The sequence below is a fragment of the Eptesicus fuscus genome, chromosome 7 (assembly GCF_027574615.1).
Source record: "Eptesicus fuscus isolate TK198812 chromosome 7, DD_ASM_mEF_20220401, whole genome shotgun sequence".
NCBI lineage: Eukaryota > Metazoa > Chordata > Mammalia > Chiroptera > Vespertilionidae > Eptesicus > Eptesicus fuscus.
This window is the reverse complement of record NC_072479.1, coordinates 89,381,040-89,404,475: the sequence shown is the minus strand read 5'-3', so window position 1 is coordinate 89,404,475 and position 23,436 is coordinate 89,381,040. Positions and strand designations below refer to the sequence as shown.

Genomic DNA, 23,436 nt, shown 5'->3' with positions numbered 1-23,436 from the left:
GCCTTAGGACAATTTGTGTTCATAAAAAGCAAGGGGTCCTGAGACAAGGAGAACTTGGTCTTCTTCAACCAAGCTCCTCTACTCCCCCAAATGCCTTTCAAAATTATGTTTCGTCTCTGGACTCTTATTTAATTTACACACAGCCCCTTCTCCAGGTTTCCTGAACCCTTCTAGATGCCGGATCAAGACCCACTGGTGCTAAATAGCGCCTAATGTCCGGCAACGCAACCCAGGTCTGTGACTCCAAAGCCAATGAGCTTAACTCTGCCGCCAAAATGCACCTGGTTTCCCAGAGGAAGCAGCAAACACCAGGCACATGCTTTGCCTTTGCAAAACTGCCAGCAGGACAAGAAGGAGCATCTGCCTTCTCCTTCCAGTTAATCTCACCGCAGACGTCCCTGCTCCACATGTCTGCTGTCTTCCCCCTCCTGACAGGTCCTGGGCTTCCTCACAGTAGCTCTGCTCTCACTGGCTCTCTTCCTCTCAGTGCTGGTCTGGCCCTTGTCATCCTGGCTGTTAGTGCTTATAAGGGACCACAGGACCCACAGCTCCACAATGACCACCGCAAGGGCTGCAGCAGTTAACACCTATTTTTTTTTTAATCCTCACCCGAGGATATTTTTCTATTGATTTTTAGAGAGAGTGGAAGAGCAAGGGAAAGACGGAGAGAAATATCAATGTGAGAAACACACCGACTGGTTGCCCCCTGCCCACACCCTGACCAGGGCACGGGCCAGGGAGGAGCCTGCAACCTCGGTACGTGCCCTTGACCGGAATTGAACCCGGAACCCTTCGGTCCGCAGGCCGATGCTCTATGCACTGAGCCAAACCGGCTAGGGCTACATCTGTTTTCTCATCAACAGAAAACACGTGGCTGCTTATCAAGTTCCCCACCAGAGAGGACGCGGCCATAAAAATCTCATAAAGCCCAAATGCCTTCTCAAGGGTCACGTGGCCCGTTCCACCTTCCCCAGGACATCACTGGACCTGCTCCGAGGGCCACAAAGAGCAAGAAACCAACCAAGCATCCCCTGTAGCCCATCCCCCGCCTTTTCTCCTGTGGCTACCTTGGCCTGGGGGTGGGAAAGTAACTTCCCTTCACATTCCCACAGGACTTGGTCACACGGGCCCTCGGATTATCCCTTGAAGGCAAAAGGAAGGTGGCCTGGTGGCCCTTCCTTCCGGTCTGCTTGAGCCGAGTCTGGCGCGGCTCTTACCTGTGCGGTGAAGAAGGCTGGGGTGAGGGATCCTGAGGGCAGGGCCGGGCTGTTGAGGGCGATGGAGCCAATATCGGTGCCGGAGAGCACTAGCGGAGGCGCGGAGATCTCCAAGCCTTTGGGTTTTTTGGCCTTGGGGGGGAGAGATGGAGACCTGGTCTTGGAGCCCGATGACAGGTTCAAGGGCTCCAGGGAATCCGAGTCATGGCAGGCGGCCTCCAGGAAGAGGCTTCTGTGTTCAGAGGGGAGGGGCGAGTTGGGGGACAGGGACGGGGACCGGGAGGAGGAGGGCGAGGCGGACGAGATGCTGGCGGCGTTCGGCAGCATTAAAGAGGAGATCTTGGCGGAGACGGACGAGGCCAGGAAGGCCTCAGACGTGGAGGGCAGGGACACCACGGGCCGGCTGATGTGCTTGTCGGTTTTATTGGTGACAAACCTGATGACAGTCCTGACTTCTTCCACGGGAGGGCTGTCCTCGGGCGGCTCCTCCAGCTTCTCCGTCTTGATGGCCTTGAAGGGCTCGGGTGGGTTCTGCAGGGAGTTAATGGTGAAGGACGAGTACAGGCCTGAGTGGATGTACTCGTTGCGGCTGGTGCTCTTGAGGGCTGACAGGCCGTGTCGGTGCGCCTCGCGGCCCTCGGGCGGCGCCTTGCAGTCCCTGTCCTGCAGCAGCAGGCTCTCCCGGCTGATCTCCACGGCGTGGGGGTCCATTTTCAGGATCTCCGGGAAGGAGACAAACTTGTACACAAACTTCTGCCCAATCACCTTCTTGATGATGTTCTGTGGATCACACAAAAGGAGACATCGGAAAGGTCAGTGCCCCGGCGAAATGGAAGAAGAGCTTCCCCAGAATGGGATTGTGCTGGCCCTCGCTGTTCTGGCTCAGTGGATTGAGCGTTGGCCTGTGGACTGTGGGGTCCCGGGTTCGATTCCGGACAAGGGCACATGCCCACGTTGTGGGCTCGATCCCCAGTGGGGGGCGTGCAGGAGGCAGCCAATCAATGATTCTCTCTCATTGATATTTCTATCTCCCTCTCCCTCTCCCTTCCTCTCTGAAGTCAATAAGAATGGGATTGTGCTGAATACCCTGATTCCCACAGCCTGGCTACGGTGTCCCGCAGGGAGGACTAACATTGGAGGCAGAATCAGGTTTACATTCAGGTTTGGCCAGTTACTAATGGTGTGATCCTCGGCAAATTGATTGTGTCTCCTCACCTGTGTTTCCTCGACCTAAATGCAACAACAGCTGCCACTTGTTAAGCACTAACTCTGCAGCTGGCACTGCTCATGCATTATCTCACATAATCTGCACAGCACTCCTAAGAGGACAGTATTATTAAACTCCCATTTTAAAACGTAGGAAAGTAAGCTCAGAGCGCTTAAATAACCCACACAGCCACGTGGTAGGTACGCGGTAGAGACAGCAGTTCCTTCACCATAATCCAGTATTGTCTTACCTACCTCTGGGACTTGTGAGAATTCAATGAAATAATAATGGGAAAGCATTCTGCACGCTGGAAGGCATGATGGAAACGTAAGTTATCATCACCAAACCCCACAATGTTTTTCTTAAATCACGCAGCCATTTCTCCCTTTTTAAATTTTCTGCCAAGAGAGCCGCTGAGGGGGGAGCAAACTGACTGCTCTGATATTTGCGGCGTTCATCCGGTATTCTGAGCTGCTAGTACCTGCTTCTGGCTCTTCGGTGTATGGCTCCGGGCCAAACACACGAGGATTTAAATGTAAACCAATAATCACTGCAAACGTCTTCATGCCCCTTCGGGAGCACGGACTTCACATGAAAAGCTGTGTTAAATCGGAACATGAGCAAACCTCTCAAATGCTCGCGGGGCTCCGAGGTGCTCAGGGGGGACAAGGGTGGTCTCCCTCCAGCAGAGGGAGCTAGCAGCGCCATCCCGTGGGGAAGGACTCTCTTTCCTCACAAATGGCTCCTCCTACAACTTGGGTCTGAGTGAAGGTTGAGAAGAACCACTTGGGGGAGAAGAGCTATAGAAGGAGCTCCTAGGCGTGCCCACTGTCCCGGGGTTGGGCACAAGCTACCCCAGTTGCTCTCACACTGACCCTCTGGTGGGTGGAAGGTTCCACCCCTATGACCTGAGCGGAGAGGTGGGGAGTCATCCACCAAGGTCTACTGATGCGAAGGCCCACGCTACTTCACGTCTCTGCTTAGATCTGGAGGGAATCAAAGAACCCCCTCAGTAGAGGTACATCTTTTTTTAAATCGAGCCATAGCTGACATACGACATATAAATCACCACTTCCTTTGTGTGGGGAGAACATTTAGGATGTACTGACTGTCAAGTGCACAACATGATTTGATGATAATCTGCATATACTGCGAAGTGATCGCCACAAGTCTAGTTAGTATCCCTCACCACACGTAGTCACAAAATTTGTTATCCTTGTGATGAGAACCTGTACGATCTACTCTCTTAGCAACTAAGATACAGAGAGGTGAAATTCAATTAAATTCTGGTGTTCCTTTTACAGTCATGGCTTGGTATATAGCTCTTTCTTTTCCTTCCCTGTCGTTACATCAGGGCAGGCTAACTTGCTTGCTCTTAACTGGATCCTACGTCCCAGAAGAGAATTTAGCTAGCCGTCAGAAGGGAAGGGCATATATACCAAGCCACCGAGAATTCGGGAAGGAATTCCTCAGGGCAGGCATTTGAGGAAGCGACACATGAGTCCCTCCGCACCGAACGCCGGAGGCTCACCGCCTGGCACGCTGGAGTCAAAGCTGAACAATTCATCGCAGCACCTGGGCCTGCCGTTGACCCCACCGAATCCCGCTTCTTCCCTCTGACCTCATCCTACACGCAACGCTGGAGAACCTGAAAGCCACTGACAAACCTTCGGAGACATTTGCGAACTCAGTTCCACCTGGGCCTAACGGGCGGCATCTCCAGGGCGATGCACCAGGCCTGGGAGAAACCAGCCTCCAGCAGGAGAAAAGCCTCAAGTGAGGGCAACCTCGGTAAGTGCCCCCTGATCCTGGTGAGAAGGCATCCTTGCCGGGTGTGCTCCTCCGCTAAATTCTCAAGTATTTTTGTTCTTCGCTCGTAACGTTCTTCTCCCCAAGGGAAAACTTTATCCTCAGCCAGGGGAGCACTCATCTAAACTGAGCCAATTGTTAGAGCCTAAATAATTACACAGAAGAAAAAAGAAACTATAGTTTGAATCATTTCTTCGGGCCGGTCTTGTAGACTGTTTTGGGGTTTGTTTTTTTTTAATACCAACCCTTAATTTTATTATGGGATTCAGAACACAATGTCTGAGCAGGTAGTACCTCCATAAGCAAACCAAGAAGTAACTTGGGGCTGAGATAGAAACGATAAAAATGCCTCTCCACCTCAGAAAACGGTTGGGAATGGAAAGGCATCTCAGGCAGAGAGCCGGGACTTGGTGTATCAAAAAGAAGGTAAAGAGCCCTGGCTGGTGTGGCTCAGTTGGTTGAGCAGGCATCCCCTGCAGCAAGAGGTCACCGGTTCGATTCCCGATCACGGCACATGCTCTGTGGCGGGCTCAATCCCCAGGAGGGGGCGTGCAGGAGGCAGCGGATAGATGGTTCTATTTCATTGATGTTTCTCCCTCTCCCTTCCTCTCTCTCTCTATAAATAAATAAATAAATAATCCGTAACAACATGTTAAAAAAATAAAGAACAACCCCTAAGACAGTCAACTGACAAATGGATAAACAAAAGGTGGTATATTCACATAATAGATTTTCCAGCCGTCAAAGGAATGAGGTTCTGACACCTGTTACGACCGGATGCTCCCTGAATGAGGTGTGTCAAGTGAAGAGCCAGACACAGAAGGCCACACGTTGTATGGCTGATTCTATTTCTATAAAATACCCAGAACAGCCCTAGCTGGTTTGGCTCAGTGGACAGAGCGTCGGCCTGAGGACCGAAGTGTTCCGGGTTCAATTCTGGTCAACGGCCCTGGTCAGGGGAGAAACCTGCATTGATTTCTCTCTGTCTTTCCCTCTCTCTTCCACTCTCTCTAAAAATCAATAGAAAAATATCCTCGGGTGAAGATTAAAAAATAATAAAATTAAATAAAATATCCAGAACAGACAGATCTATAGACAGAAAGTAGATTAGTCTTCTCCTGGGTCTTGGGGGTGTGATGGGGGCATTGAGGGGAGTAGTGGAAATGTTCTAATATTGTGCTGATGGACGCATAACTCTGTGAACATACCCAAAGCCCCTGCATCGTGTACCTTGAATGGGCGAACTGGGAGATATTTGAATCACACTCCAATGAAGCTGTTTTAAAAACAGAACATGAGGAACTCCCCTTCCCTCCCTCCCCCCCACAGCTTTATTAAGATATAAATTAACATATAACATTGTGTGCACTTAAGTTGTACAATGTGATCATCTGATGCACTTACAGATTGCAAAATGACTCCCACAGTTGGGTTAGTTAACACCTCCACCACCTCGCATAATCACCACTTCCTTTTTGTGGAGAGAACATTTAAGATGTACTTACTGTCTTAGCAACTTTCAAGTATGTTATACTGTCAACTAGAGTCACCATGCTGCACATTAGATGCCCGGAACTTATTCAGGTATCGCTGGGAGGCTGTACCCTTTGACCAACCACTCCCCCAGCGCCCCCAGTCCCCAGCCCCTGGAAACCATCAATCTATTCCCTGTTTCTATGAGTTTGGGTTTTTTAGATTCCACATACAGTAACGTTATGCAGTATCTGTCCTCCTCTGACTGACTCAGTTCACTTAGCATAATGCCCTCGGGGCCCACCCAGAACATGAGAAATCCTAAGAACGTTACAAGTTTACATGGAAGACGTGAGAACCTTCCATGGCTGGGTGGTGACTGCCTTAACATGCCAAACCTCCTCTGTGTGCAAAACAAGGAGACGCCTCGAAGGGCACTGAACTCGGCCACAGCAAGAAGGGCCTGTCAGTAGCCGAGGCCTCCGCCAAGAGAGCTTTTTAGGGAAGAGTTACACAGTGACAAGATGGGGACAACTTACAGAGCTGACCCAAAGGAGGAAGAAATGGGGGAGGGGGGCAGTAGGGTTACCGTTGTGAGTACACAAAAGACAGAGTTTATTCTTGTGACTGGGAATTGAACTGTGACCTCATGGGTCCACACTCAACCACTGAGCCACGCCGGCCAGGCTTTTGTCCCCACTTTAGAGAAGGGCAAACTGAGGCTCGGAGGGAATAAACTAGTGATGGCCAAACGCTAGCTAGCACTTGGGCAGCCTGGCCCCAGAGCGCTTGGCCACAAGGGAAAGCGACACAAGGCTCGGGCTAAGTGAGATGGCCCAGGGCAGGAGCGCACATGGGGGCGGGCTCTCGGGAAGGAAAGTGAGGAGGATGTTTAGGAAAAGTCTGATTTGCCCACCCCTTCCTCTCAGACTCACAAGTATTTGTTGCCTACGGTTGCCTGGCAACCTGACGAAAGGCTGTCTGCCCAGCTGAGTGGCTCTCTCCAGCGTGGTGTCGTGGTTGCGGAGGGACAGTTACATCTGCTTCCCTTCACACACACAGGACAGCCTCTTGGGTCATCGTTTCCCAGGAAGTGCGTATTCACAACCAGTGTGGACCGCTGACCCGCATTCGTGTTGAGGTTACAGGCGGCGAGGACGGGCCGCCTTCGGTGAGGGCGACGGGAACAGCTACCTACACACCCCCACGTGGCAGTCCCAGGCCTAAGTGGAAGCTCAGGTCCGGAACTGCCCCTGCCATCCCCACGTCCCAGTGGGTGCTTTGAGGATGCAGGAGCTTAAAGGGGAAGCAGTCTGTGAGAGCAGGACGGCGGGCGGACTTAGGCAAAGGAACCCTTCCCGACTCACCAGCCACCTGTGGGCGGGACTCCCTGGGTTATTTCACCCGAATGGAATGGAGGACACTGAGAGCCTGGGTCCCCTCTCCATTCCCCTGATGCCAGTCATAGACCTACTGATAAAAACCGAAACCGAAGCGTCCTGGGGTGTGCTTAAATACGTGTACACACTGACTCTGCCTTCTCCCACTGCCTTCTCCTGTTCAGCAATCCCACATAGTGGATACATCAGAAATGTCTGTTAAGTATTGTGATTTTAAAAAATATATTTTATTGATTTTTTACAGAGAGGAAGGGAGAGGGAGAGAGTAGAAACATCGATGAGAGAGAAACATCAATCAGCTGCCTCCTGCACACCCCCTACTGGGGATGTGCCCGCAACCAAGGTACATGCCCTTGACCGGAATCGAACCTGGGACCCTTCAGTCCGCAGGCCGATGCTCTATCCACTGAGCCAAACCAGTTAGGGCAAGTATTGTGATTTTTTTTAAAAAAAATTACATACAGTGCTAGGTAATGAGGAGATGCTTGTGGAATTGAATTTACCTCTTAATTTTGACGTCACTGAGGATAATGTTATAGCTGCATGTTTTTTTTTTTGGTTTTTTTTTTAATATATTTTATTGATTTTTTACAGAGAGGAAGAGAGAGGGATAGAGAGTTAGAAACATCGATGAGAGAGAAACATCGATCAACTGCCTCTTGCACACCCCCTACTGGGGATGTGCCCGCAACCAAGGTACATGCCCCTGACCGGAATCGAACCCGGGACCTTTGAGTCCGCAGGCCGACGCTCTATCCACTGAGCCAAACCGGTTTCGGCTATAGCTGCATGTTTGTTGGGCAAATGACTCTCCCCGGGGAGGGAACTGACCCGGGCAGGAGGCCAGTGGCCTCACTTCACAAGGGCCACAATTTTCTGTGGCTAATCCCCAGGCTGGTCACAACCCCATGTGACTGAGTCCTGTTCCTACACCTGCGTGTGCTATTTTGCTGGCATTTAAAAGATGAAAACCCCCATTCAGACAGCAGGGCCATATGCAAACCCCTATCACCTCATGCCTCCTACAAGAGCTTAACAAACTGGAATTCCACGTGTCCTTGTCCTGGGCAATACCTGCCGCCTGCAGCAGCTCTGGCCTGGCACCGGTGTTGATGTAAGGTCACGAGCGGGCCTTCCTGTGCTCAGACTTCTTATCCCAGCTCTCATTTCCACCGGTGCCCCATTCCCCCAGGGCTGCACCTGCCCAGGAGGAGCCGGACCCACCACTACCACTACAGCCCCCCTTAATTTTCCACCTTTGGGGGCTCCCAGGAACTGAAGGACTCCTGTCCTCTGATGTTGCATCTTTCCTATCTTGTCCTCCAAGCTGGGAAATGGCAGCAGCTCACTAGGCAGGCAGGAAAGGTCACGCAGAAGATTATTCCGAGCAAACAGCCCAGCCCTTTCCTAACCCAGCACCCACTGCAGGGCGGGATTCAGGGGACAGAGGGTTGGATCTTTCCATAAATAACCGCTGGATCCTGTCCCAAGAGCTGCCACTGCCTGAGTCAGTGCCTGGGTTCAAATGCCACCCCTGTCTCTTAGCAGCCATGTGCCTCAGTTTCCTCATCTACAAAATGGGTACTGACCTATGACCTGCCTCATGGGAGATAATTCACGGGAAGCTTACAGCAGAAGGCCTAAGACAGCCACGCATGATAAGCCCACAATATTTACTTGCTCTTAGTAGTAGTATAATTATTTCTATTCTCCCACGTAAACAAAAACAAAACCACCCTCTATCAGCTCCAGTGACAACTGACTGACAACTCAAAATCAAGCCTCTCAGAAGGCTGTGCACTCTCCGGCCGCTTTATCCAGTTCTGGGCGATGAGAGGGGCCTATGGCAGGCACAGTCACATCTGGTTTACAGATCTCAACCACGCCGGGGAAACATGAGGTTTTATTTAGTTGGGTTCAGACAAGAAATAGACGCAAGGCTTACAGTATGTCATGCCTGGCGTGGCCAGCGCCTGACATCCACTGTGAAGAAAACCTCACACATTCCAGTCCATTCGGGGGTGGGGGCAGCAGATGTGAACCATCGTGGGATCCACGCGTCCCCACGTCCAGCTCGACAAGTGGTGCGGACACTCACCAGACACCAGCTGATCTCCACATTCCGGGTGCTCTCGGAGCAGGAAACGCTGCCCAGTCGGGAGGAGCACCCCAGCTCCGCGGTGTGGGCAGTGGCCCAGTCGGGCTCAGCCTCTGGGGGAGTGCCATGCGGGCTACTGCCCTGAGTGCCAGCCACCGAGGTCCGGGGGTGGGGAAGTGGGATGGATTTATTTTGGGGCCATTCATCTCGCTGGGGCAGATACCCCACATGAAAGGAACCAGCGGCCAGGAAGGGCAAAGGAAAGAAGCATTTACGGGGGGCGGGGGGGGGGGGGGCCAGGACGTACTGTACACACACATTGCAACATGGGCACTATGATCCCATTTTAAAGATGAAGAAGTTGAGGTTCTTGGTTGGAAGTGAGGTTATACCCAATTCTCCACCCCAAAGAGCTGGGTTAAGTACTGGGAGGGCCCTCCAATGGAATACCATGCAGCTATGTTAGAGGATAATGCATCGTTAACATTTCCCCATGCCTTTAAATATACATCAGGTTAAAAAAAAAAAAAAGCACGCATGGGATCCTCTATTATTTTAATTAAGTAAGTACATAGGGTGGGGCAAAAGTAGGTTTACCATTGTGAGTACACAAAACACAGTTTATTCTTTTTTGTAATTTTTTAAAAATAATTCTTTATTGTTGCAAGTATTACATATATCCCCTTTTACCCCCATCTATGCATGGCCTCGTCCACAGAGTTTATTCTTGTATTCTTGCTTAATTATTGTATTTTCCATATGAACAACTGTAAACCTACTTTTGCCCTACCATGTTTATTAAATAAAAGGAGAAAAAAATTAATCTCAAAAGATGTATAGTAATATTTAATGGTGGTAGGTTTACCATTGACTTGTAATTTTATTTTTATTTTTTTGCTTATCTGCATTTTCACATTTTTAAATATATGTGTAATACATGTACTTTACTTATCAAATTCAGACTATATATTTTCATTTCTTGGCAATGTCAGCTTTATTTTTAAATATTTTTTTAAATTGATTTTTAGAGAGAGAGGAAGGAGAGGGAGAGATGGAAACATCAACGAGAGGGGAACTTCATTCACCGGCTGCCTCCTGCCTACCAGGGATCAAGCCTGCAACCTGGGCATATGCCCTGACCAGGAATCGAACCAGCGACCTCTTGGTGCATGGGTCAATGCTCAATGGCTGAGACACACCAGCCGGGCATGACTTTTTTTAAAAAGAAAAAGCACCAGTCACTGGTGGAGCTGAAGTCCGAACCCAATCCTATCCAGAGCCAAAACCGAAGCCCTCCTGTTCCGCCATCACACCTCCGGGGAAGCAGCTGCTGCTGGCTCAGAGGCTGCTGCTCAGTTCAGCCCGCCAGAACGCGGGCTCTGCGTGCCAGAGTGCCCGCGGGGTAGCCCAGGGTGCCTGGGAAACCAGCTCTGGGCGTAGGAAGCGTGGTCCTTGTCAGACGGGTATTTCTAGCTCCTGGGAAGGAAGGCCGGCCTTCCCTGCGGCTGTTCTTTCACCAGGAATGGAACTGCCTCTGCCCACCCACAGGTAAAGCAGGGGCCTGCTTTGATGGGATACCTTGCACGAGGTGCCAGGAACCTGGTGGTCCCACGCCAGCAGACTGAACATCGAAAGCCTACCTCTAAGTGGGTGACATCCAAGAGGCAAGGATGACGAGAAAACGCCCGGAAGCCAGTGTCCACACACACACAGCCTGGTGACGGCCCCCAGGAGCGGCAGCGGTGCTCGCAGGAGCTCAGGGGGGCGCTGACCGGCTCCTCTGAGCATCCACGGGCCTGAGAGCTGCTCGCACAAGGGCATAGGCCCACATGGGATGTGGACTGACCCGGGTTCAAATCCCAGCTTCTCTCCTCACTATGACCTCGGGAAGGGGATTGAACGTCTGCAGGCCTCCGTTTGCTCACTTCTATAAGGGAAACAAAGATGCCTCACTGGGTAGATTTTTTGCTAAAAGAACAACGTATGTCAGTGCCCAGTTCGTGTAGGACCTCAAAACGTGACCCAGTGGAATGTCCCTCAGCAAGCGATGATGTCACTGTAGAGCGCCCTCACTATTCACACTGTCTTCCCACTTCATTTGGCCTTCCAGTAACCTAAGTTCCTTCCCTGGGGCCTGACGTCACCGTTTATCGAAGGTTCCGCACTTTGTCCTGTAAGCCCTCACCACCTGGATGCCCCCTTTCCAGAGGAGGGACCCCGGGCTCCCAGCTGCGTCCCCAAACAAGTAAGTGAACTCGGGCTGCCAGCTTCCCAGCCAACACCCTGTCTTCAGCGCCGCCTCCGGGTTCCCTCCCAGACCACGGTCTGACTCACCCTTTCCCGACACAAACCCCGACTGTCCTCTCTGCAAAGTCAGAACAAGAACTCACTGTGGGAGTCATGCTCGGAGCTCCTCCCCTTTAACAAGCCAACGTTCCCTCAACAAACACGGAGGATGCTTTCCTATGGAGGGCTCCTTGCGGGGCTCAGAGGAACAGGAGAGGAAGTGGATCCGGCCCCTGTCCCCGGAGCGTCCGACGGGTGCCGGCCCGGGCAGTGGCAGCCCCTGCCTCCTGTCACCCCCAGGCTCCTGTCACCCCCAGCCTTCCAGGCCGGAGGGGACACGGAGCGGCTGGCTGGCAGCACAGGGCTCTGCTAGGAACTGGCTGTGGGCAAGGCTCACCCCACACCTGCCGCCCTACAGAGCAGCTATGGAAGGGATCCGGGGCCCATCACTGGAGCGGCCTCTCCCTGGGGCCGCCTTGCCCCGGGGAGGGAGGTGAATGGTGGGTGCCCTCCCAAAATCCACTCCCACCAGATCCTCAGAATGTGACCTTATTTGGAAATAGGGTCTTTGCACATGGGATCAGTTAAGGATGTCGGGATGGATCCGACTGCAGTTAGGGTGGCACTCAATTCCACGAGTGGCATCTTTATAAGAGGAAAGGGCACAGAGACACAGTGAGGAGGCCACGTGAAGACAGAGGCAGGACCCACCAGAAGCCGGAGGCCAGGAAGGACCCGCCCCCAGAGCCTCCAGAGGGTACCCGGCCCTGCCCACACCTTGACTTCAGACTTCTGACCTCCAGGACTGAGAGAAGAAACGTGTGTTGTTGTTTTGTCTTGTTAAATACATTTGGATTGATTTCAGAGAGGAAGGGAGAGGGGAGAGAGAGAGAGATAGAAACATCAATGATGGGAGAGAATCACTGACTGGCTGCCTCCTGCATGCCCCCTACTGGGGATCGAGCCCACAAATCCGGGCATGTGCCCTTGACTGGTATCGAACCTGGACCCTTCAGTCCACAAACGGACGCTCTAACCACTCAGCCAAGCTGGCCAGGGCGAACGTGTGTTGTTTTGAGCCACCATGTATGTGGGGCTTAGTTACGGCGGCCCCAGGAAACCTACACCCTCAAACCTACTTGTTAAAGTCTCCGTGGACTGGGGCGGGAGGCACAGTGTCCCGAGGGCTCAGCCTGCTGTCACGTTGCCAGAGACACTGGGCTGGGCGAAGCACGGGCTTCAGGTTTAATTTTGGAGCGTGCACACTTGCACACGCACATACACCCACTCTCACCCCACTTCCAACTTCTAAGAATAGCGTGCTGCAATAAAGGGCTCCGGCTCCGGCTCGGAACTGGCCGGCTCCCGGGGGAGGTTTCCTTGTGGTTTGGGTTGGGACGTCTGCCTCCCCTGGCACCGCGGGCTGCAGCGGGAACCCGCCTCCACACCCCCTGGCGTGAAAGCGCTGCCGATGACAGGCGCCTGATGGGACTCGCGGCCCAGGGGGCTCAGGATGGACGTTAGCAGCATTTTTCTACCCTCACTGAGCTCTCCCGACTCTCTTTCAACATCCAAGAGTATTCTGATTCAAGGCCTCTGGAGTGTTAATAAAATAAAACCGAAAACTGCTCCCCCAAAACGTCCTCCTCTGCTTTCCCTGCCAGGCAGGGAGCTGCCAGCAGCGAACTTCCAGCTTGGAGCGGCCACCTGCCACCTGGCAGATGGCTGGGGGGAGTCAGAGCCACAGGTGACCGGGGAGTGTGCTCTCATCCCGGCGGCTCTGCCACCGATTTTCTTGAAAAAATCACCTCCCATCTGGGTCCGCACTCACTCAGAGAGGGGCAGGTGGGCAGGATGGTTAGTTAGGTGCTGCCAGCAACGACATTCTAAGATGACAGACTTCCTTCTGTGCCACCGAGCAGCATGTCTGCTCATCCCCAGGCTCGCTCACCTGCCTCCCTCCACCCTCACTGGGCACGCAGGCCCCAGGCCGCAGAGATGCCGGGCGTAAGAAAGAAGGGCGCCGGCCAGTGAGTGCGGCACCAGCGGAGCCGTGGAGCAGAGAGGAGCGTGAGGATGAGCTGGGTGGCAGGCACCAGCGGAGCCGTGGAGCAGAGGAGCGTGAGGATGAGCTGGGTGGCCGGGGGGGGGGGAAAGGCAGAGGGCGCGGGCAGGCAAGGATGAGGTCCCAGTAGATGCGAGTGAGGGTTGCAGGGCAGGTGGGACCCAGGTGGTGCAGGGAGTTTGGAGTCTTTCCCAGCGGCCACCGGGAGCCACGCTCCGATCTGGTTTTCTTGAGGAAGCGTCACCTGGCCACATGGAAGTCTGGGGTGTCCGGAGGCCCCCAGAACCGTCGCCTCCTGTTTTCAGCTGGCTCTGAGGGTGCTGCCAGGAGGTGTTCTGTCATTTTGAACAACATACACTGGGGGGCTGGCCTCCTCTCTCTGGCTGCCTTGGGGTAATAATCAGCTATTGGGAATATGGGGTTCAGGTTTGGGCCCAGGGCTCTGTACCTAGGTGATCCTCCAGCTTCATAATCCTGAGCGTGGACTCGGGGGGTCAAGACTCCTAGGTGGAAAGCTCTGCCGCTTACCAGCTACTTCGTCTTGGATCTGTTACTTAACTTCTCTGAGACTCAGAATTCCCACCTCTAAAATGGGCCCATTACCAACCACAATGATGGGCATGTGAGCTCAGACCTGGGGCAGGAACTGAGATCACTGTGGCCGGAGGCCAGGCAGGCGGCGGGGAGGAGCAGCTGGGCCAGTGGGCAGGCGGTGGGCAGTGGGTGGTAGGATGTGAAGGTGAGTGTTGTCAGTGTGCCGACACAACCACTAACACGTCCTGCAGCAAGGAGCCCGGAAAGAAGCAGGAACGCTCGCGCCGGCACGCCGGCGTGGGCTGGGGCCGCAGCCTGACGTCAGTGGAGTTGGCCCGGCTGCCCGAGTGCTGGCAGCTGAGCGCTGAGCACGGCAGCCTCACCAACCGTGTGGAAGGTACTCCCAAGGCTCGGGGTGTTTCTTAGCAACTGCCTATTTGGGGGGAACACTGAGTGCCACAGGGAGGCTGGCTTGGAAGCCTGTGCAAGGCCGGCAGCATCCTCAACCCCCTCGTGCCTGCTGCTCTCCCCCAGGCCATGTGAGGAGACTGGAAGGCCTCCACGCGGCCGCCAGCTCCCCGACGGGTCTCCAGGCAGCTCCCGGGGCCAAAGGCTTGCAGAGAGGCCCTGGCTCTCTCCTCGGCCCCCAGGCGGGGCCCAGCTGCCATCTGTTACACTTCAAACCATCTGAGCTGCTGACATGACATGGGGGGCAGGGGGAGAAGACACCCAACAAAGCACAGCAGGCCCTCCACATGTAAAGCCAGGGCGGGGCACACACACAGCATCCTGAATGGAGTCCAGGAGAGACGGGTCTTCTTTGCAACCAACACAGGTGTTCTAGAAAGTTCCGGGATACAAATGCTTGCTGGATTTGGGTTCTTTCTCCACCCTGACAGTCAATACATCATTCTGTCTTTGCAAAATTTATTTGGGGGAATTAAAAAATTCTGCCGGGGCCCGGCTCCCTGGCACAGGCAGTCGCTATCAGGTGTGTAATATTCACGCAAACGTCCTCCTGTCGCGACTGCACACCCGATTGTAAATGAACTATCCAATTCGGCTAAGAAGGGGATGCGTTCTACTTCTGGGAATATGCTGCCAGCGGCTCTGTCTTGATTGCTCTCCCCCTAAACCCCTTCCAATTAAAATCAAGACTGTTCGGTACAGTGTGAGAAGGAGCGGGGCCGTTGCTGTGGAGACGGGAGGGTTTTTCATCATATCAACACTTCCATCTCCTGATGGGAGGGGAGCTGGCAACCCTTTCCGCCTCCCGCGGAGATGAGCGTGCACTGCCAACAAGAAGGACAAAAGCCCTGTTGGACGCTGGACCGAAAAAGGATGAGGGATGGTGTGAGCTTCCAGGTCTCCTTCTGCAGCCACCCGAGAGTCCTGGCTTCAGCGTACAGTAGCTGAGCACATACAAGAGGCAGGCAGACTCCCCCGTTTTCCTTCTCTGCCCCCTAGGCAGCGCTAGAGAGGCGCATGCAGGCCCTCATGCTGGGAGGCCCCAACTCAGCCAGCAGGGAGAGATCGATTTGTGGGAATTGGCCAGAAAGATCAGGGACACGATCGATGCCGAGAAGACTAAGAGGAAGCAAAGATTTTTATTTCTAAAATGAAGATCTGATCATGGCATTCCCTTGCGTATAGCCCTTCATTAGCTCTCCGTTGCCTTCGCCATAAAGTTCCAACTCTTTGGCATGAGGCACCCCAAGCTCCATTTCCCACCCAGTCTTCCAAACCCCTCTTCTCCCCCTCGCTCCCTCAATAAGTCCTCCGAGGCTGAAAAGTCAGAAGCCTCCCTGCCTTAGCACATGCTGTTCCCTGGCCTGGTAGATCCTTTCCCAACTTTTTTCAGCCTGGTACAGTCACCCTCATTTCTCCAGATCTGGGTCCTGGGCTCCTGGTGGCCTTCTCTCCGCCTCCCCGTCTCTCCTGGAAGATGCTGGAATCACGACCCAGCTAGCGTTTGATACCTCACGCTCTGTTATAGCTGGTTGGCATGTCTGTCTCCCAGCCAGGAGCTGAGCCGCTCAAGGGGAGTGGGTATGTTTTAGAAGGAATGGCTCCATGATGGAAGAGAAGGCAGAGGGCCATGCCAGCTGGAGACGGGTGTGTAACTAAAACCACCCAGAGCTCATCTGGAAGCGAATGAAGGCCTTGCAGCCAGCAGTTCCTCGTGCCCCTCAGACCTGGGCCATGAGGCGCGTGGGCAGCCAACGGGGCCAGTCCCAGGTGTGCTGTGGGCATCGACCCCTCTCCTCTCCACCTGAGTGCCCCCGGGGTGAGAGGTGGAAACACCAAGTCCGGCCGATGTTGTTAAGGAGTGAAAAAGAGTTGTTAACATGCTCATCAATAAAACCTCTGAAAGAGATCTTTATCAGGTTATCAAAGTACCTTCTGGAAGAGTCAGTTTGAACTTAAGGAAAAAAATAAACCCTACCCCCAAATTCAACCGGTCAGAACCACAACAAACAAACCCACCTCCGAGGGCGCGAGGCGGAGACGGCTGTTTGGGAAGGGGTAACGGAAATGCTCAGGCACAAACGACATGTCCCATGAGGTCTCCGCCAGCTCCGGTGTCTGCCCCGCGTGGACTCAGACACAGGCGTCCTCCCATTAGCCTGTATGTTTCCAAGCTCACCAGGGGCCTTTGGTCCATGCCCGGGCATAAAGCAAGGGGCATCCAGGGCTGGGCATCACTCCTTTGCTGCAATTTACTTGGGTCTGCCCAGCAGCCTCTTCAAAAACGAAGTGGGGGGAAGCAGTCCTCGGCAGTGCTCGGCTGCAAACCCCAGGCCGCCCAGCCTTCCCTGTGCCTGGGAAATGAGCCGGCCACAGAAACGCAGGCGGGGCGGGGAACCTCAGAGGCCAGCGCCGGGTCTCCGCCATCGCTAACCGGGGGCTGCAGCCACCAGGCTCAGCTTTGCTTCCCATCTAAGTCGTTTACCGCTGAAATCCCAGGGAGTCTGAATCCCTCCGAGGCAGGTCTCACCTGTTCCCTCCCTGGGGACCCAGCACGGTGCCCGACACACGGCAGGCACGCTGGGACGTGCCTGTCACAGAATCCAGTTCCATCCCTGCTGCTGAATCTAGCTGCTGCCTCTGTCATGGGGAGCAGTTTTCGCCGAGGATTTGCTGGATCAAGCCACCAGCTCCAAGGCGCCCCCCTCTGTGTGTAGTTCTGAAAAGCTAAATGAAAACCTGGCAGTATGTGAACTAGAGGTATGTGTTATGGGTAGAAGGATGCCCCCCCCCCCCCCCAAAAAAAAAAAGAAATGGGGAAGTCCTAACTCCCAGACCTGTGACTGTGACCTTTGGAAGGAGGGTCTTTGCTGATGCAACCAATTTAAGATGAAGTCATTAGGAGAGGCCCTGGTCCAACAGACCTGGTGTCCTTACAAGAGGGAACTTTGGAGACGGAGACACACAGGAAGAACGCCACGTGAGGACAGAGGCCGAGGCTAGAGCGATGCAGCTACTGGCCAAGCTAGAGCACCAGGAGCCAGGGAGAGGCAAGAGGGGTCCTACCCAGAGTCTCAGAGCATAGCCCTACCGACACCGGGATCTCAGGCTTCTGGCCTCCAGGACTGAGACAAGAAATAGCTGTTGTTGCAAGCCGCACACTTTGTGGTAGTTTGTTACAGCCGCCCTTGGAAATTCATACTGTACAATGTGTGTGTTTAACTGTAACACTTACTTAACGTCAGCATTGATGTGAGTGATCTGTGTCTGGGTAGTGTCCACCACATTATGTTGTCCACCGGCTCATTCATTTTAACATGAACTGAGCAACTAATGCGTGCCGCAGCCCGCGCAGGGTACCAGAGCCGCCAAAGTGGGTGAGCCGGGAGACCACGTGAGGACAGCTTTGCGAGGGAGCCAGCTCTATCCACGGCCACGTGAAGGCCATGCAGTGCGTTTTATGAGCACGGATAACAGAAATGAGGAGCGTTTACTGAGCGTGCGCCACCAAGCGCCTGGCAGTGCTGAGCGCCTCTCGTCACATTTAATCCTACTCGAACCGACGCGGGAAGGTGCTGTTACGATGCCCGCTTTCCGATGGGTGAACTTCGGCTCAGAGACCTGGGGGGCAGCGGGACTCCAGCCTGGACCGTGCCGGCCGCTCAGAAAAGAGGGAGACTCGCTCCAACTGGGGTGTGCAGAACAGTGTGCGCTTTGGTTCAGGGGGGCGAGGAAGAGTCACTTACATAGGAAAACACCTTCGCAGCTGAATTTTCAGAACAGTCTTCATAGGCAAAAACAGGCTACTGGGCCCAGCCGGTGTGACTCGGCAGTTAAGCATCGACCCAGGAACCAAGAGGTCGCCAGTTCAATTCCAGGTCAGGGCACACGCCTGGGTTGAGGGCTCGATCCTCAGTGGGGGACGTGCAGGAGCAGCCAATCAGTGATGTTCCTCTCTCGTTGATGTTTCTCTCTCTCTCTCCCGTCCTCTCTCTCTCAAAATCGATAAAAACATGTATTTTTTAAAAAATAGGCTATTGGGTAAAGAAACGGTGGCCGTCCCTCTTCAGTCATTAACCAGCACAACCCAGCGCTCCTGATGGCATCACATGTGCGCGAGCCAGGCAGGAAGGCAGGCAAGGTCCCCGTTTCCCCCTCTGCACCTGCCTGAGCTTTTCCGATTAGCGATACGGAACAGATCGTCTCTGTCATGACTCTGGGTAATCTCTGTGGCACCTGATGTGTCTGGGCACTGTTCTCAGCTAATGGGTGAACTCAGCTAACGCCAGCACAAGCCCATGGTGCAGACGCTATTACACCCATTTTACCAAAAGGGAAGCTGAGAGCCAGAGAGATTGGGCGAAGCACCCAGTCAGAGCTGGAGTCAAACCCAGACACTCCAGCCCAGAGGTCACACTGCTAACGGCCTTGCTGGAGGAGCGGGGCGGGGCGGGGGGGGGGGGGGGGGGGGGGACGGGGACGGCGATTTTTGGAGTAACGATGATTCAAGTGCCTCAGCCCAGCCTGACACTATCAGCCCATCCGTCACCCTCCTCCGATGCCTTCGGCCAAGTTCTGCCCGTATTTTCCACTCCTTTTCTCTACCCATCTCCAGTATTCCGGAATGAGCTAAAAATATCACGTATACCATATAAAAATGATGGCACGCTCACGCCCGTCTACTGTGGCAGGAACACTTCCCTATTAGGACAAACCCAGGGAGGTGCAATTTCAGCCAAGAGCGAAGAGATGGTGGCTCGCAAATGACAGAAAAAAACAACAGGAAGGAAGAACACAGCTGTCAAGGTAGGGAGTCACCTAATTTACAGCCAGTGCAGAGCAGGTTTGGAGTAAGTGTCAGGGGAGGGGGAGGGAGAGAAGGAGGGCGAAGGCAGAGGAGAGGGAGGGGGAAGGGGATGAGGGGAGGGGGAGGGGGGGATGAAGACAATAAATGGCAGACAAGGTCATGCCGAGTGTTGGGAAGCTGAAACACACGTGTGGTGCAAAGTGGGGCGCACCAAGTGGCCAGGGGCCTCACATTCACAAAGACCCTCCTCAAGTCCGTCTCTTAGGGGAGAGCCTGGGCCATTTAAGATCGCCATTTTTGTGGGTCCAAAATGGTCAGACGTTGGCCATTTCATATGGTTCCATTTACACACAGAGTAACTTTGGCAAAATTGAAAGAGGTATTCACCTAAAACATGACATGCAGGGTACTTTTTGTAACCTTCTTTTGCCATTTCTCCTCCTCCTCCTCCTCCTCCCTCTTTCTCCTCCTCCCTCCTTCCCCCTCCCCCTCTTCTCTCCTCATCCCCCACGCAGCCTGTCCTCTCTCCTCCTTCATCTTCCACCCCCTCCTCCCTCTTCATCTCACTTTAAACTAAGTCAGGAGTCTAACCGTCACTCTTAATCATCACTTGAGAATATTTCAGGAGGAAGATGAAAACAGCCGTGTGTACATATGTGTACACTGTGTATACACATTCTTGTACTGTGTACCCGCAGGACGAGAGCTGCCCCTGCGCTCAGTGTCAGCACCAGCCGCTGCTCAGAGGTCACCTGGCCAGGCCTCCCGCTGAGCCCCAGCAGGATAGGAAAGGGGCAATGTCAGGGAGCAGGCCTCTCTGGCCACTGGGATCCCCGGCCTTGGGTGCAACCTGATACCCCGTGTGCAATGGATTTTTCAGTGCTGAAGTGCTTGATAATCAACCACCAATGTCTAAGGTTGCAATACACTTCGTGCTGCCTGACGGCCCACCTGGCATTCAGGTGATTCAGAGGCAAAAGGAAGGAAAGGCCCAGAAGGCGGGACGTGGGCCTTTGGCCTGGAACGTGGGCACCCTGACTCCCCGGCTTCCTGGCTGCAGGGCCGTGGGCAGGTTTCTCACCAAAGCCCCGCATCCTCACCTGAGAAAGGAGATGATGCCAGAGGGGCTGTCTTGGGGCTGTTGTAGTTTTAGGGAGACGAGGGTAGGGAGCCCTCAGCCCAGTGCCTTAGACACAAAGTACCAAAACGTGCCGGTGACTGTGGCCTCTGAAATGGCTTTCCCTAGAGACTAAAAACACCTGCTCCGGGGAGACCAGGGGTAGCCTCAGCAGCAATAGCTGGGCCCGTCTTTTCGTGTCACTTCCAGCCCACGACCTCCCTTCCTGCTGACGGCCCAGGGTCCTCAGCCCCAGCGTCCAGAGGTGAAACCGAGGCCCAGACGCGGAGGCAGGACTCCTTTCCTCTGACACCTGAACTTAAAACAATGATTTCCTTTTAAAGCCTCAGGCTCTCGGGCACCCTGCCAGCTGGCGAGACGACCGTTTTCCTTCAGAGGGTCCCAATTCCCATCGTGCGACGTAGGACCTGGGTCAAAACGCAAAACAATAGCCCAACAGCCCGTCTGCCAGGCTTGCAGGCAGCGCCATTTGCAACAAGCGCTTCCACGTCTTCGTGGGACCCTGCACTGAGCCGGGACTGATCAGCTGCCACTCGAAAGGAAAGCACCTTGAACACGGCAATGCCGTAATCACATGCCACTACGACCGCACGAAGGAACCTTTATAATTAACGACGCCTCCACTTCCTGAAACGTGTAATCCTTCTGTCCCGAATTCCAAAGCCGATGGCAGGAGGAATCGTTAAATATAGATCGGGAACTAATACTTCAATCAGTTTTTAATCCGCCTTTCGATATGAGCAGTAAAACCAGAACAGCTCTCCCTCATTAAGACTAAGTCTTTCTGCCGATGAGGCGACATGGTCAGCAACAGCACAGCCAGACAGAGATGGTCAACAATTCCGGGCCCGAAGAGATTGCCGCTAAAGAGCAATGCTTTTTCCAGAAGTGATTAAAACGCACAACTGTCCTGGCTCTGGCAACGATGCTCTGACTTAAAAAGGAACGTGGTTTTTCTTCGGATTAGGGAAGTTGCGAACTCCAGGTACCAAGCACTGTTTTAAGCAAGCATGTCAAACTCATGGGCGGCGGGCCGCACGACTCCTTTCAATACACGAGGTTTGCGGCCCGCTGGCCGCGAGTTTGACATGCTTGGTTTTAAGTAACACCGACCACACAACACTCGCTTCGTCTTCCCAGGGATCCTGAGCCAGGACTGGTCGGACCCCAGTTTATCAATGAGGACACAGAGGCGCTGAACGAAACGCCCACGCTCCCATCCCCCCAGGAAAGGCCCAGGTGCGGGAACTACAAACCAGATGAGATCCACAGACTTGCTCGAGTTTAACATGCTTCCTGTCACCCCAGCAACCGCGAGGGAAGCCCCACAGCCTACCCACCTCTAACTTCTGTTGTTCGCAAAGTCCTGCGGCTACTGCCGGTGAAAATGCAGACGGCATAGAATTGGACCTGCAAGTCAGACCCAAAGGGCTTCTGGGAAAAGACATCTCCATAGCTGTTCTTCTCAAAAACACACACAAAACAACCCAAACGGCATACATCGCCTCTGCCTGACTTTCTGACGGGCTTCACAGTACTCGGCTCTGTGCTTTCACCCATGAACTACGGAGGGGGCGCTCCAACCCCCGACCACCGCCTCCCGGTGGGCATGGGCTTACCTTGTCATAATAGTAGCGCAGGGCTCTGCTCAGCTTGTCGTAGTTCATGTTCGTCTTGTTTTTGCGGAGTCCCCACAGCTTGGCCACTTCTTCTGCTTTGAGGAGCTTGAACTCACCATCGTTGGAGGTCCAGCAGATCAGATGCTCATGTTTCTGGTCCAGCAGCAACTGCAACAGGAACTGCCACAGCGTGATTGCACTCTCCATACCTGCGGAGGGAGGGAGGGGCGGGTCAGAGCCGTGCACAGGACAAGACAAGAGGGGGGGTCAGGGGGTGCCGGTGAACCCTCAGTGCCCCCTCTCCCCTCCCCGGGAACCCAATACCCGCGCGTTCATGTCCATCCCACCAGGCCACTCTGAATCGGGTGCCTCGGGCTGCCTTTTGGAAACAGCTACGGTTCAGAAACACAGGGCGGCCCTGTGGCCCTCATGTTCACAACACACATCCCCACAGGTGACAGGGTTGCATCGGAAATAAAGTGAAAAATGATGGAACGAACTGCCCACCTGTAGCATTAGACCCCATTCAAATGGTTCTCCACTTAACACTAGTGTCTGTGTCCACCCATCCTATCGACTCCTTTGCCGGTCGGTCTCTAGTCCGTCCATTGCTACAAAGGCTGGACCCCTTGATACGTGCATGTGCGTGGGGGCCTGGGGTTAAGAGGCTGGGGGATGTCAGTCGGGGTGACTATAGCATGAGCTTCGCGAGCAAGGGTGTTTGTGGGCTTACTCTCTGTACTCCCGGCACTCTGAGCACCCTGCACGGTGCCCGGGTGCGGCATGCGCCCAGCCGGCCGATGTCCCGCACTTTCCCAGGCATTCGTCAGGTTGCAGATCAAACCCCACTGTCATTCGTGCGGAGGCGGGAACAGCATTTTTTTTCTCCGCTGTGAGGGGAAAACCTATAAAATGTTATCTTTTTCCTTGGACTCGGGTGTGGACTTTGTAAGTGCTGTTCCTTCTGCCTAAAATGCTGTTCCCTGGCTTTGGAGGCCGGCGAACTCCTACTCATTCACCGGGACCCCGTTCAAAGAGGGCCTTCCCCAGGGCATTTCCCCCCACTCCCTCAGGTGGTCCCCCAACTTCAGGCGTTTGAGGACTTTCATGGCAACGGGCACTGATTCTAAAACCGATAATAACAGCAACAATAACCCGATAATAACAGCAACAATAACCATGACAATAATCCATCTCTCTTAGCGACACTCTTCCAACGAGGAAAGAAGAGGTGGTTGGGCTGCAGTCAAAAGCTTCACCTCAGATGAGCTGAGGTGACCGGACACAGGACGTGCGCTGGGTTCCCATGGGGGCA

The 23,436-nt window shown here is 53.9% G+C and overlaps 1 protein-coding gene across 2 annotated transcripts in view; it reads right to left on the bottom strand.

The window, feature by feature from the left end:
• Positions 1 to 23,436, bottom strand: part of ELK3 (ETS transcription factor ELK3) — a 64,752-nt gene that overhangs the window by 16,486 nt on the left and 24,830 nt on the right. The window contains exons 2-3 of one of the 2 annotated variants that reach the window (XM_054719378.1): positions 22,122 to 22,330; positions 1,218 to 1,997 (exon numbers count right to left, since the gene is read on the bottom strand). In XM_054719378.1, coding sequence (XP_054575353.1) covers positions 1,218 to 1,997; positions 22,122 to 22,328 — 987 coding nt within the window. In that variant the 5' untranslated portion in view covers positions 22,329 to 22,330. The remainder of the gene's footprint in view (positions 1 to 1,217; positions 1,998 to 22,121; positions 22,331 to 23,436) is intronic. The other variant, XM_054719379.1, reaches the window with a different exon arrangement.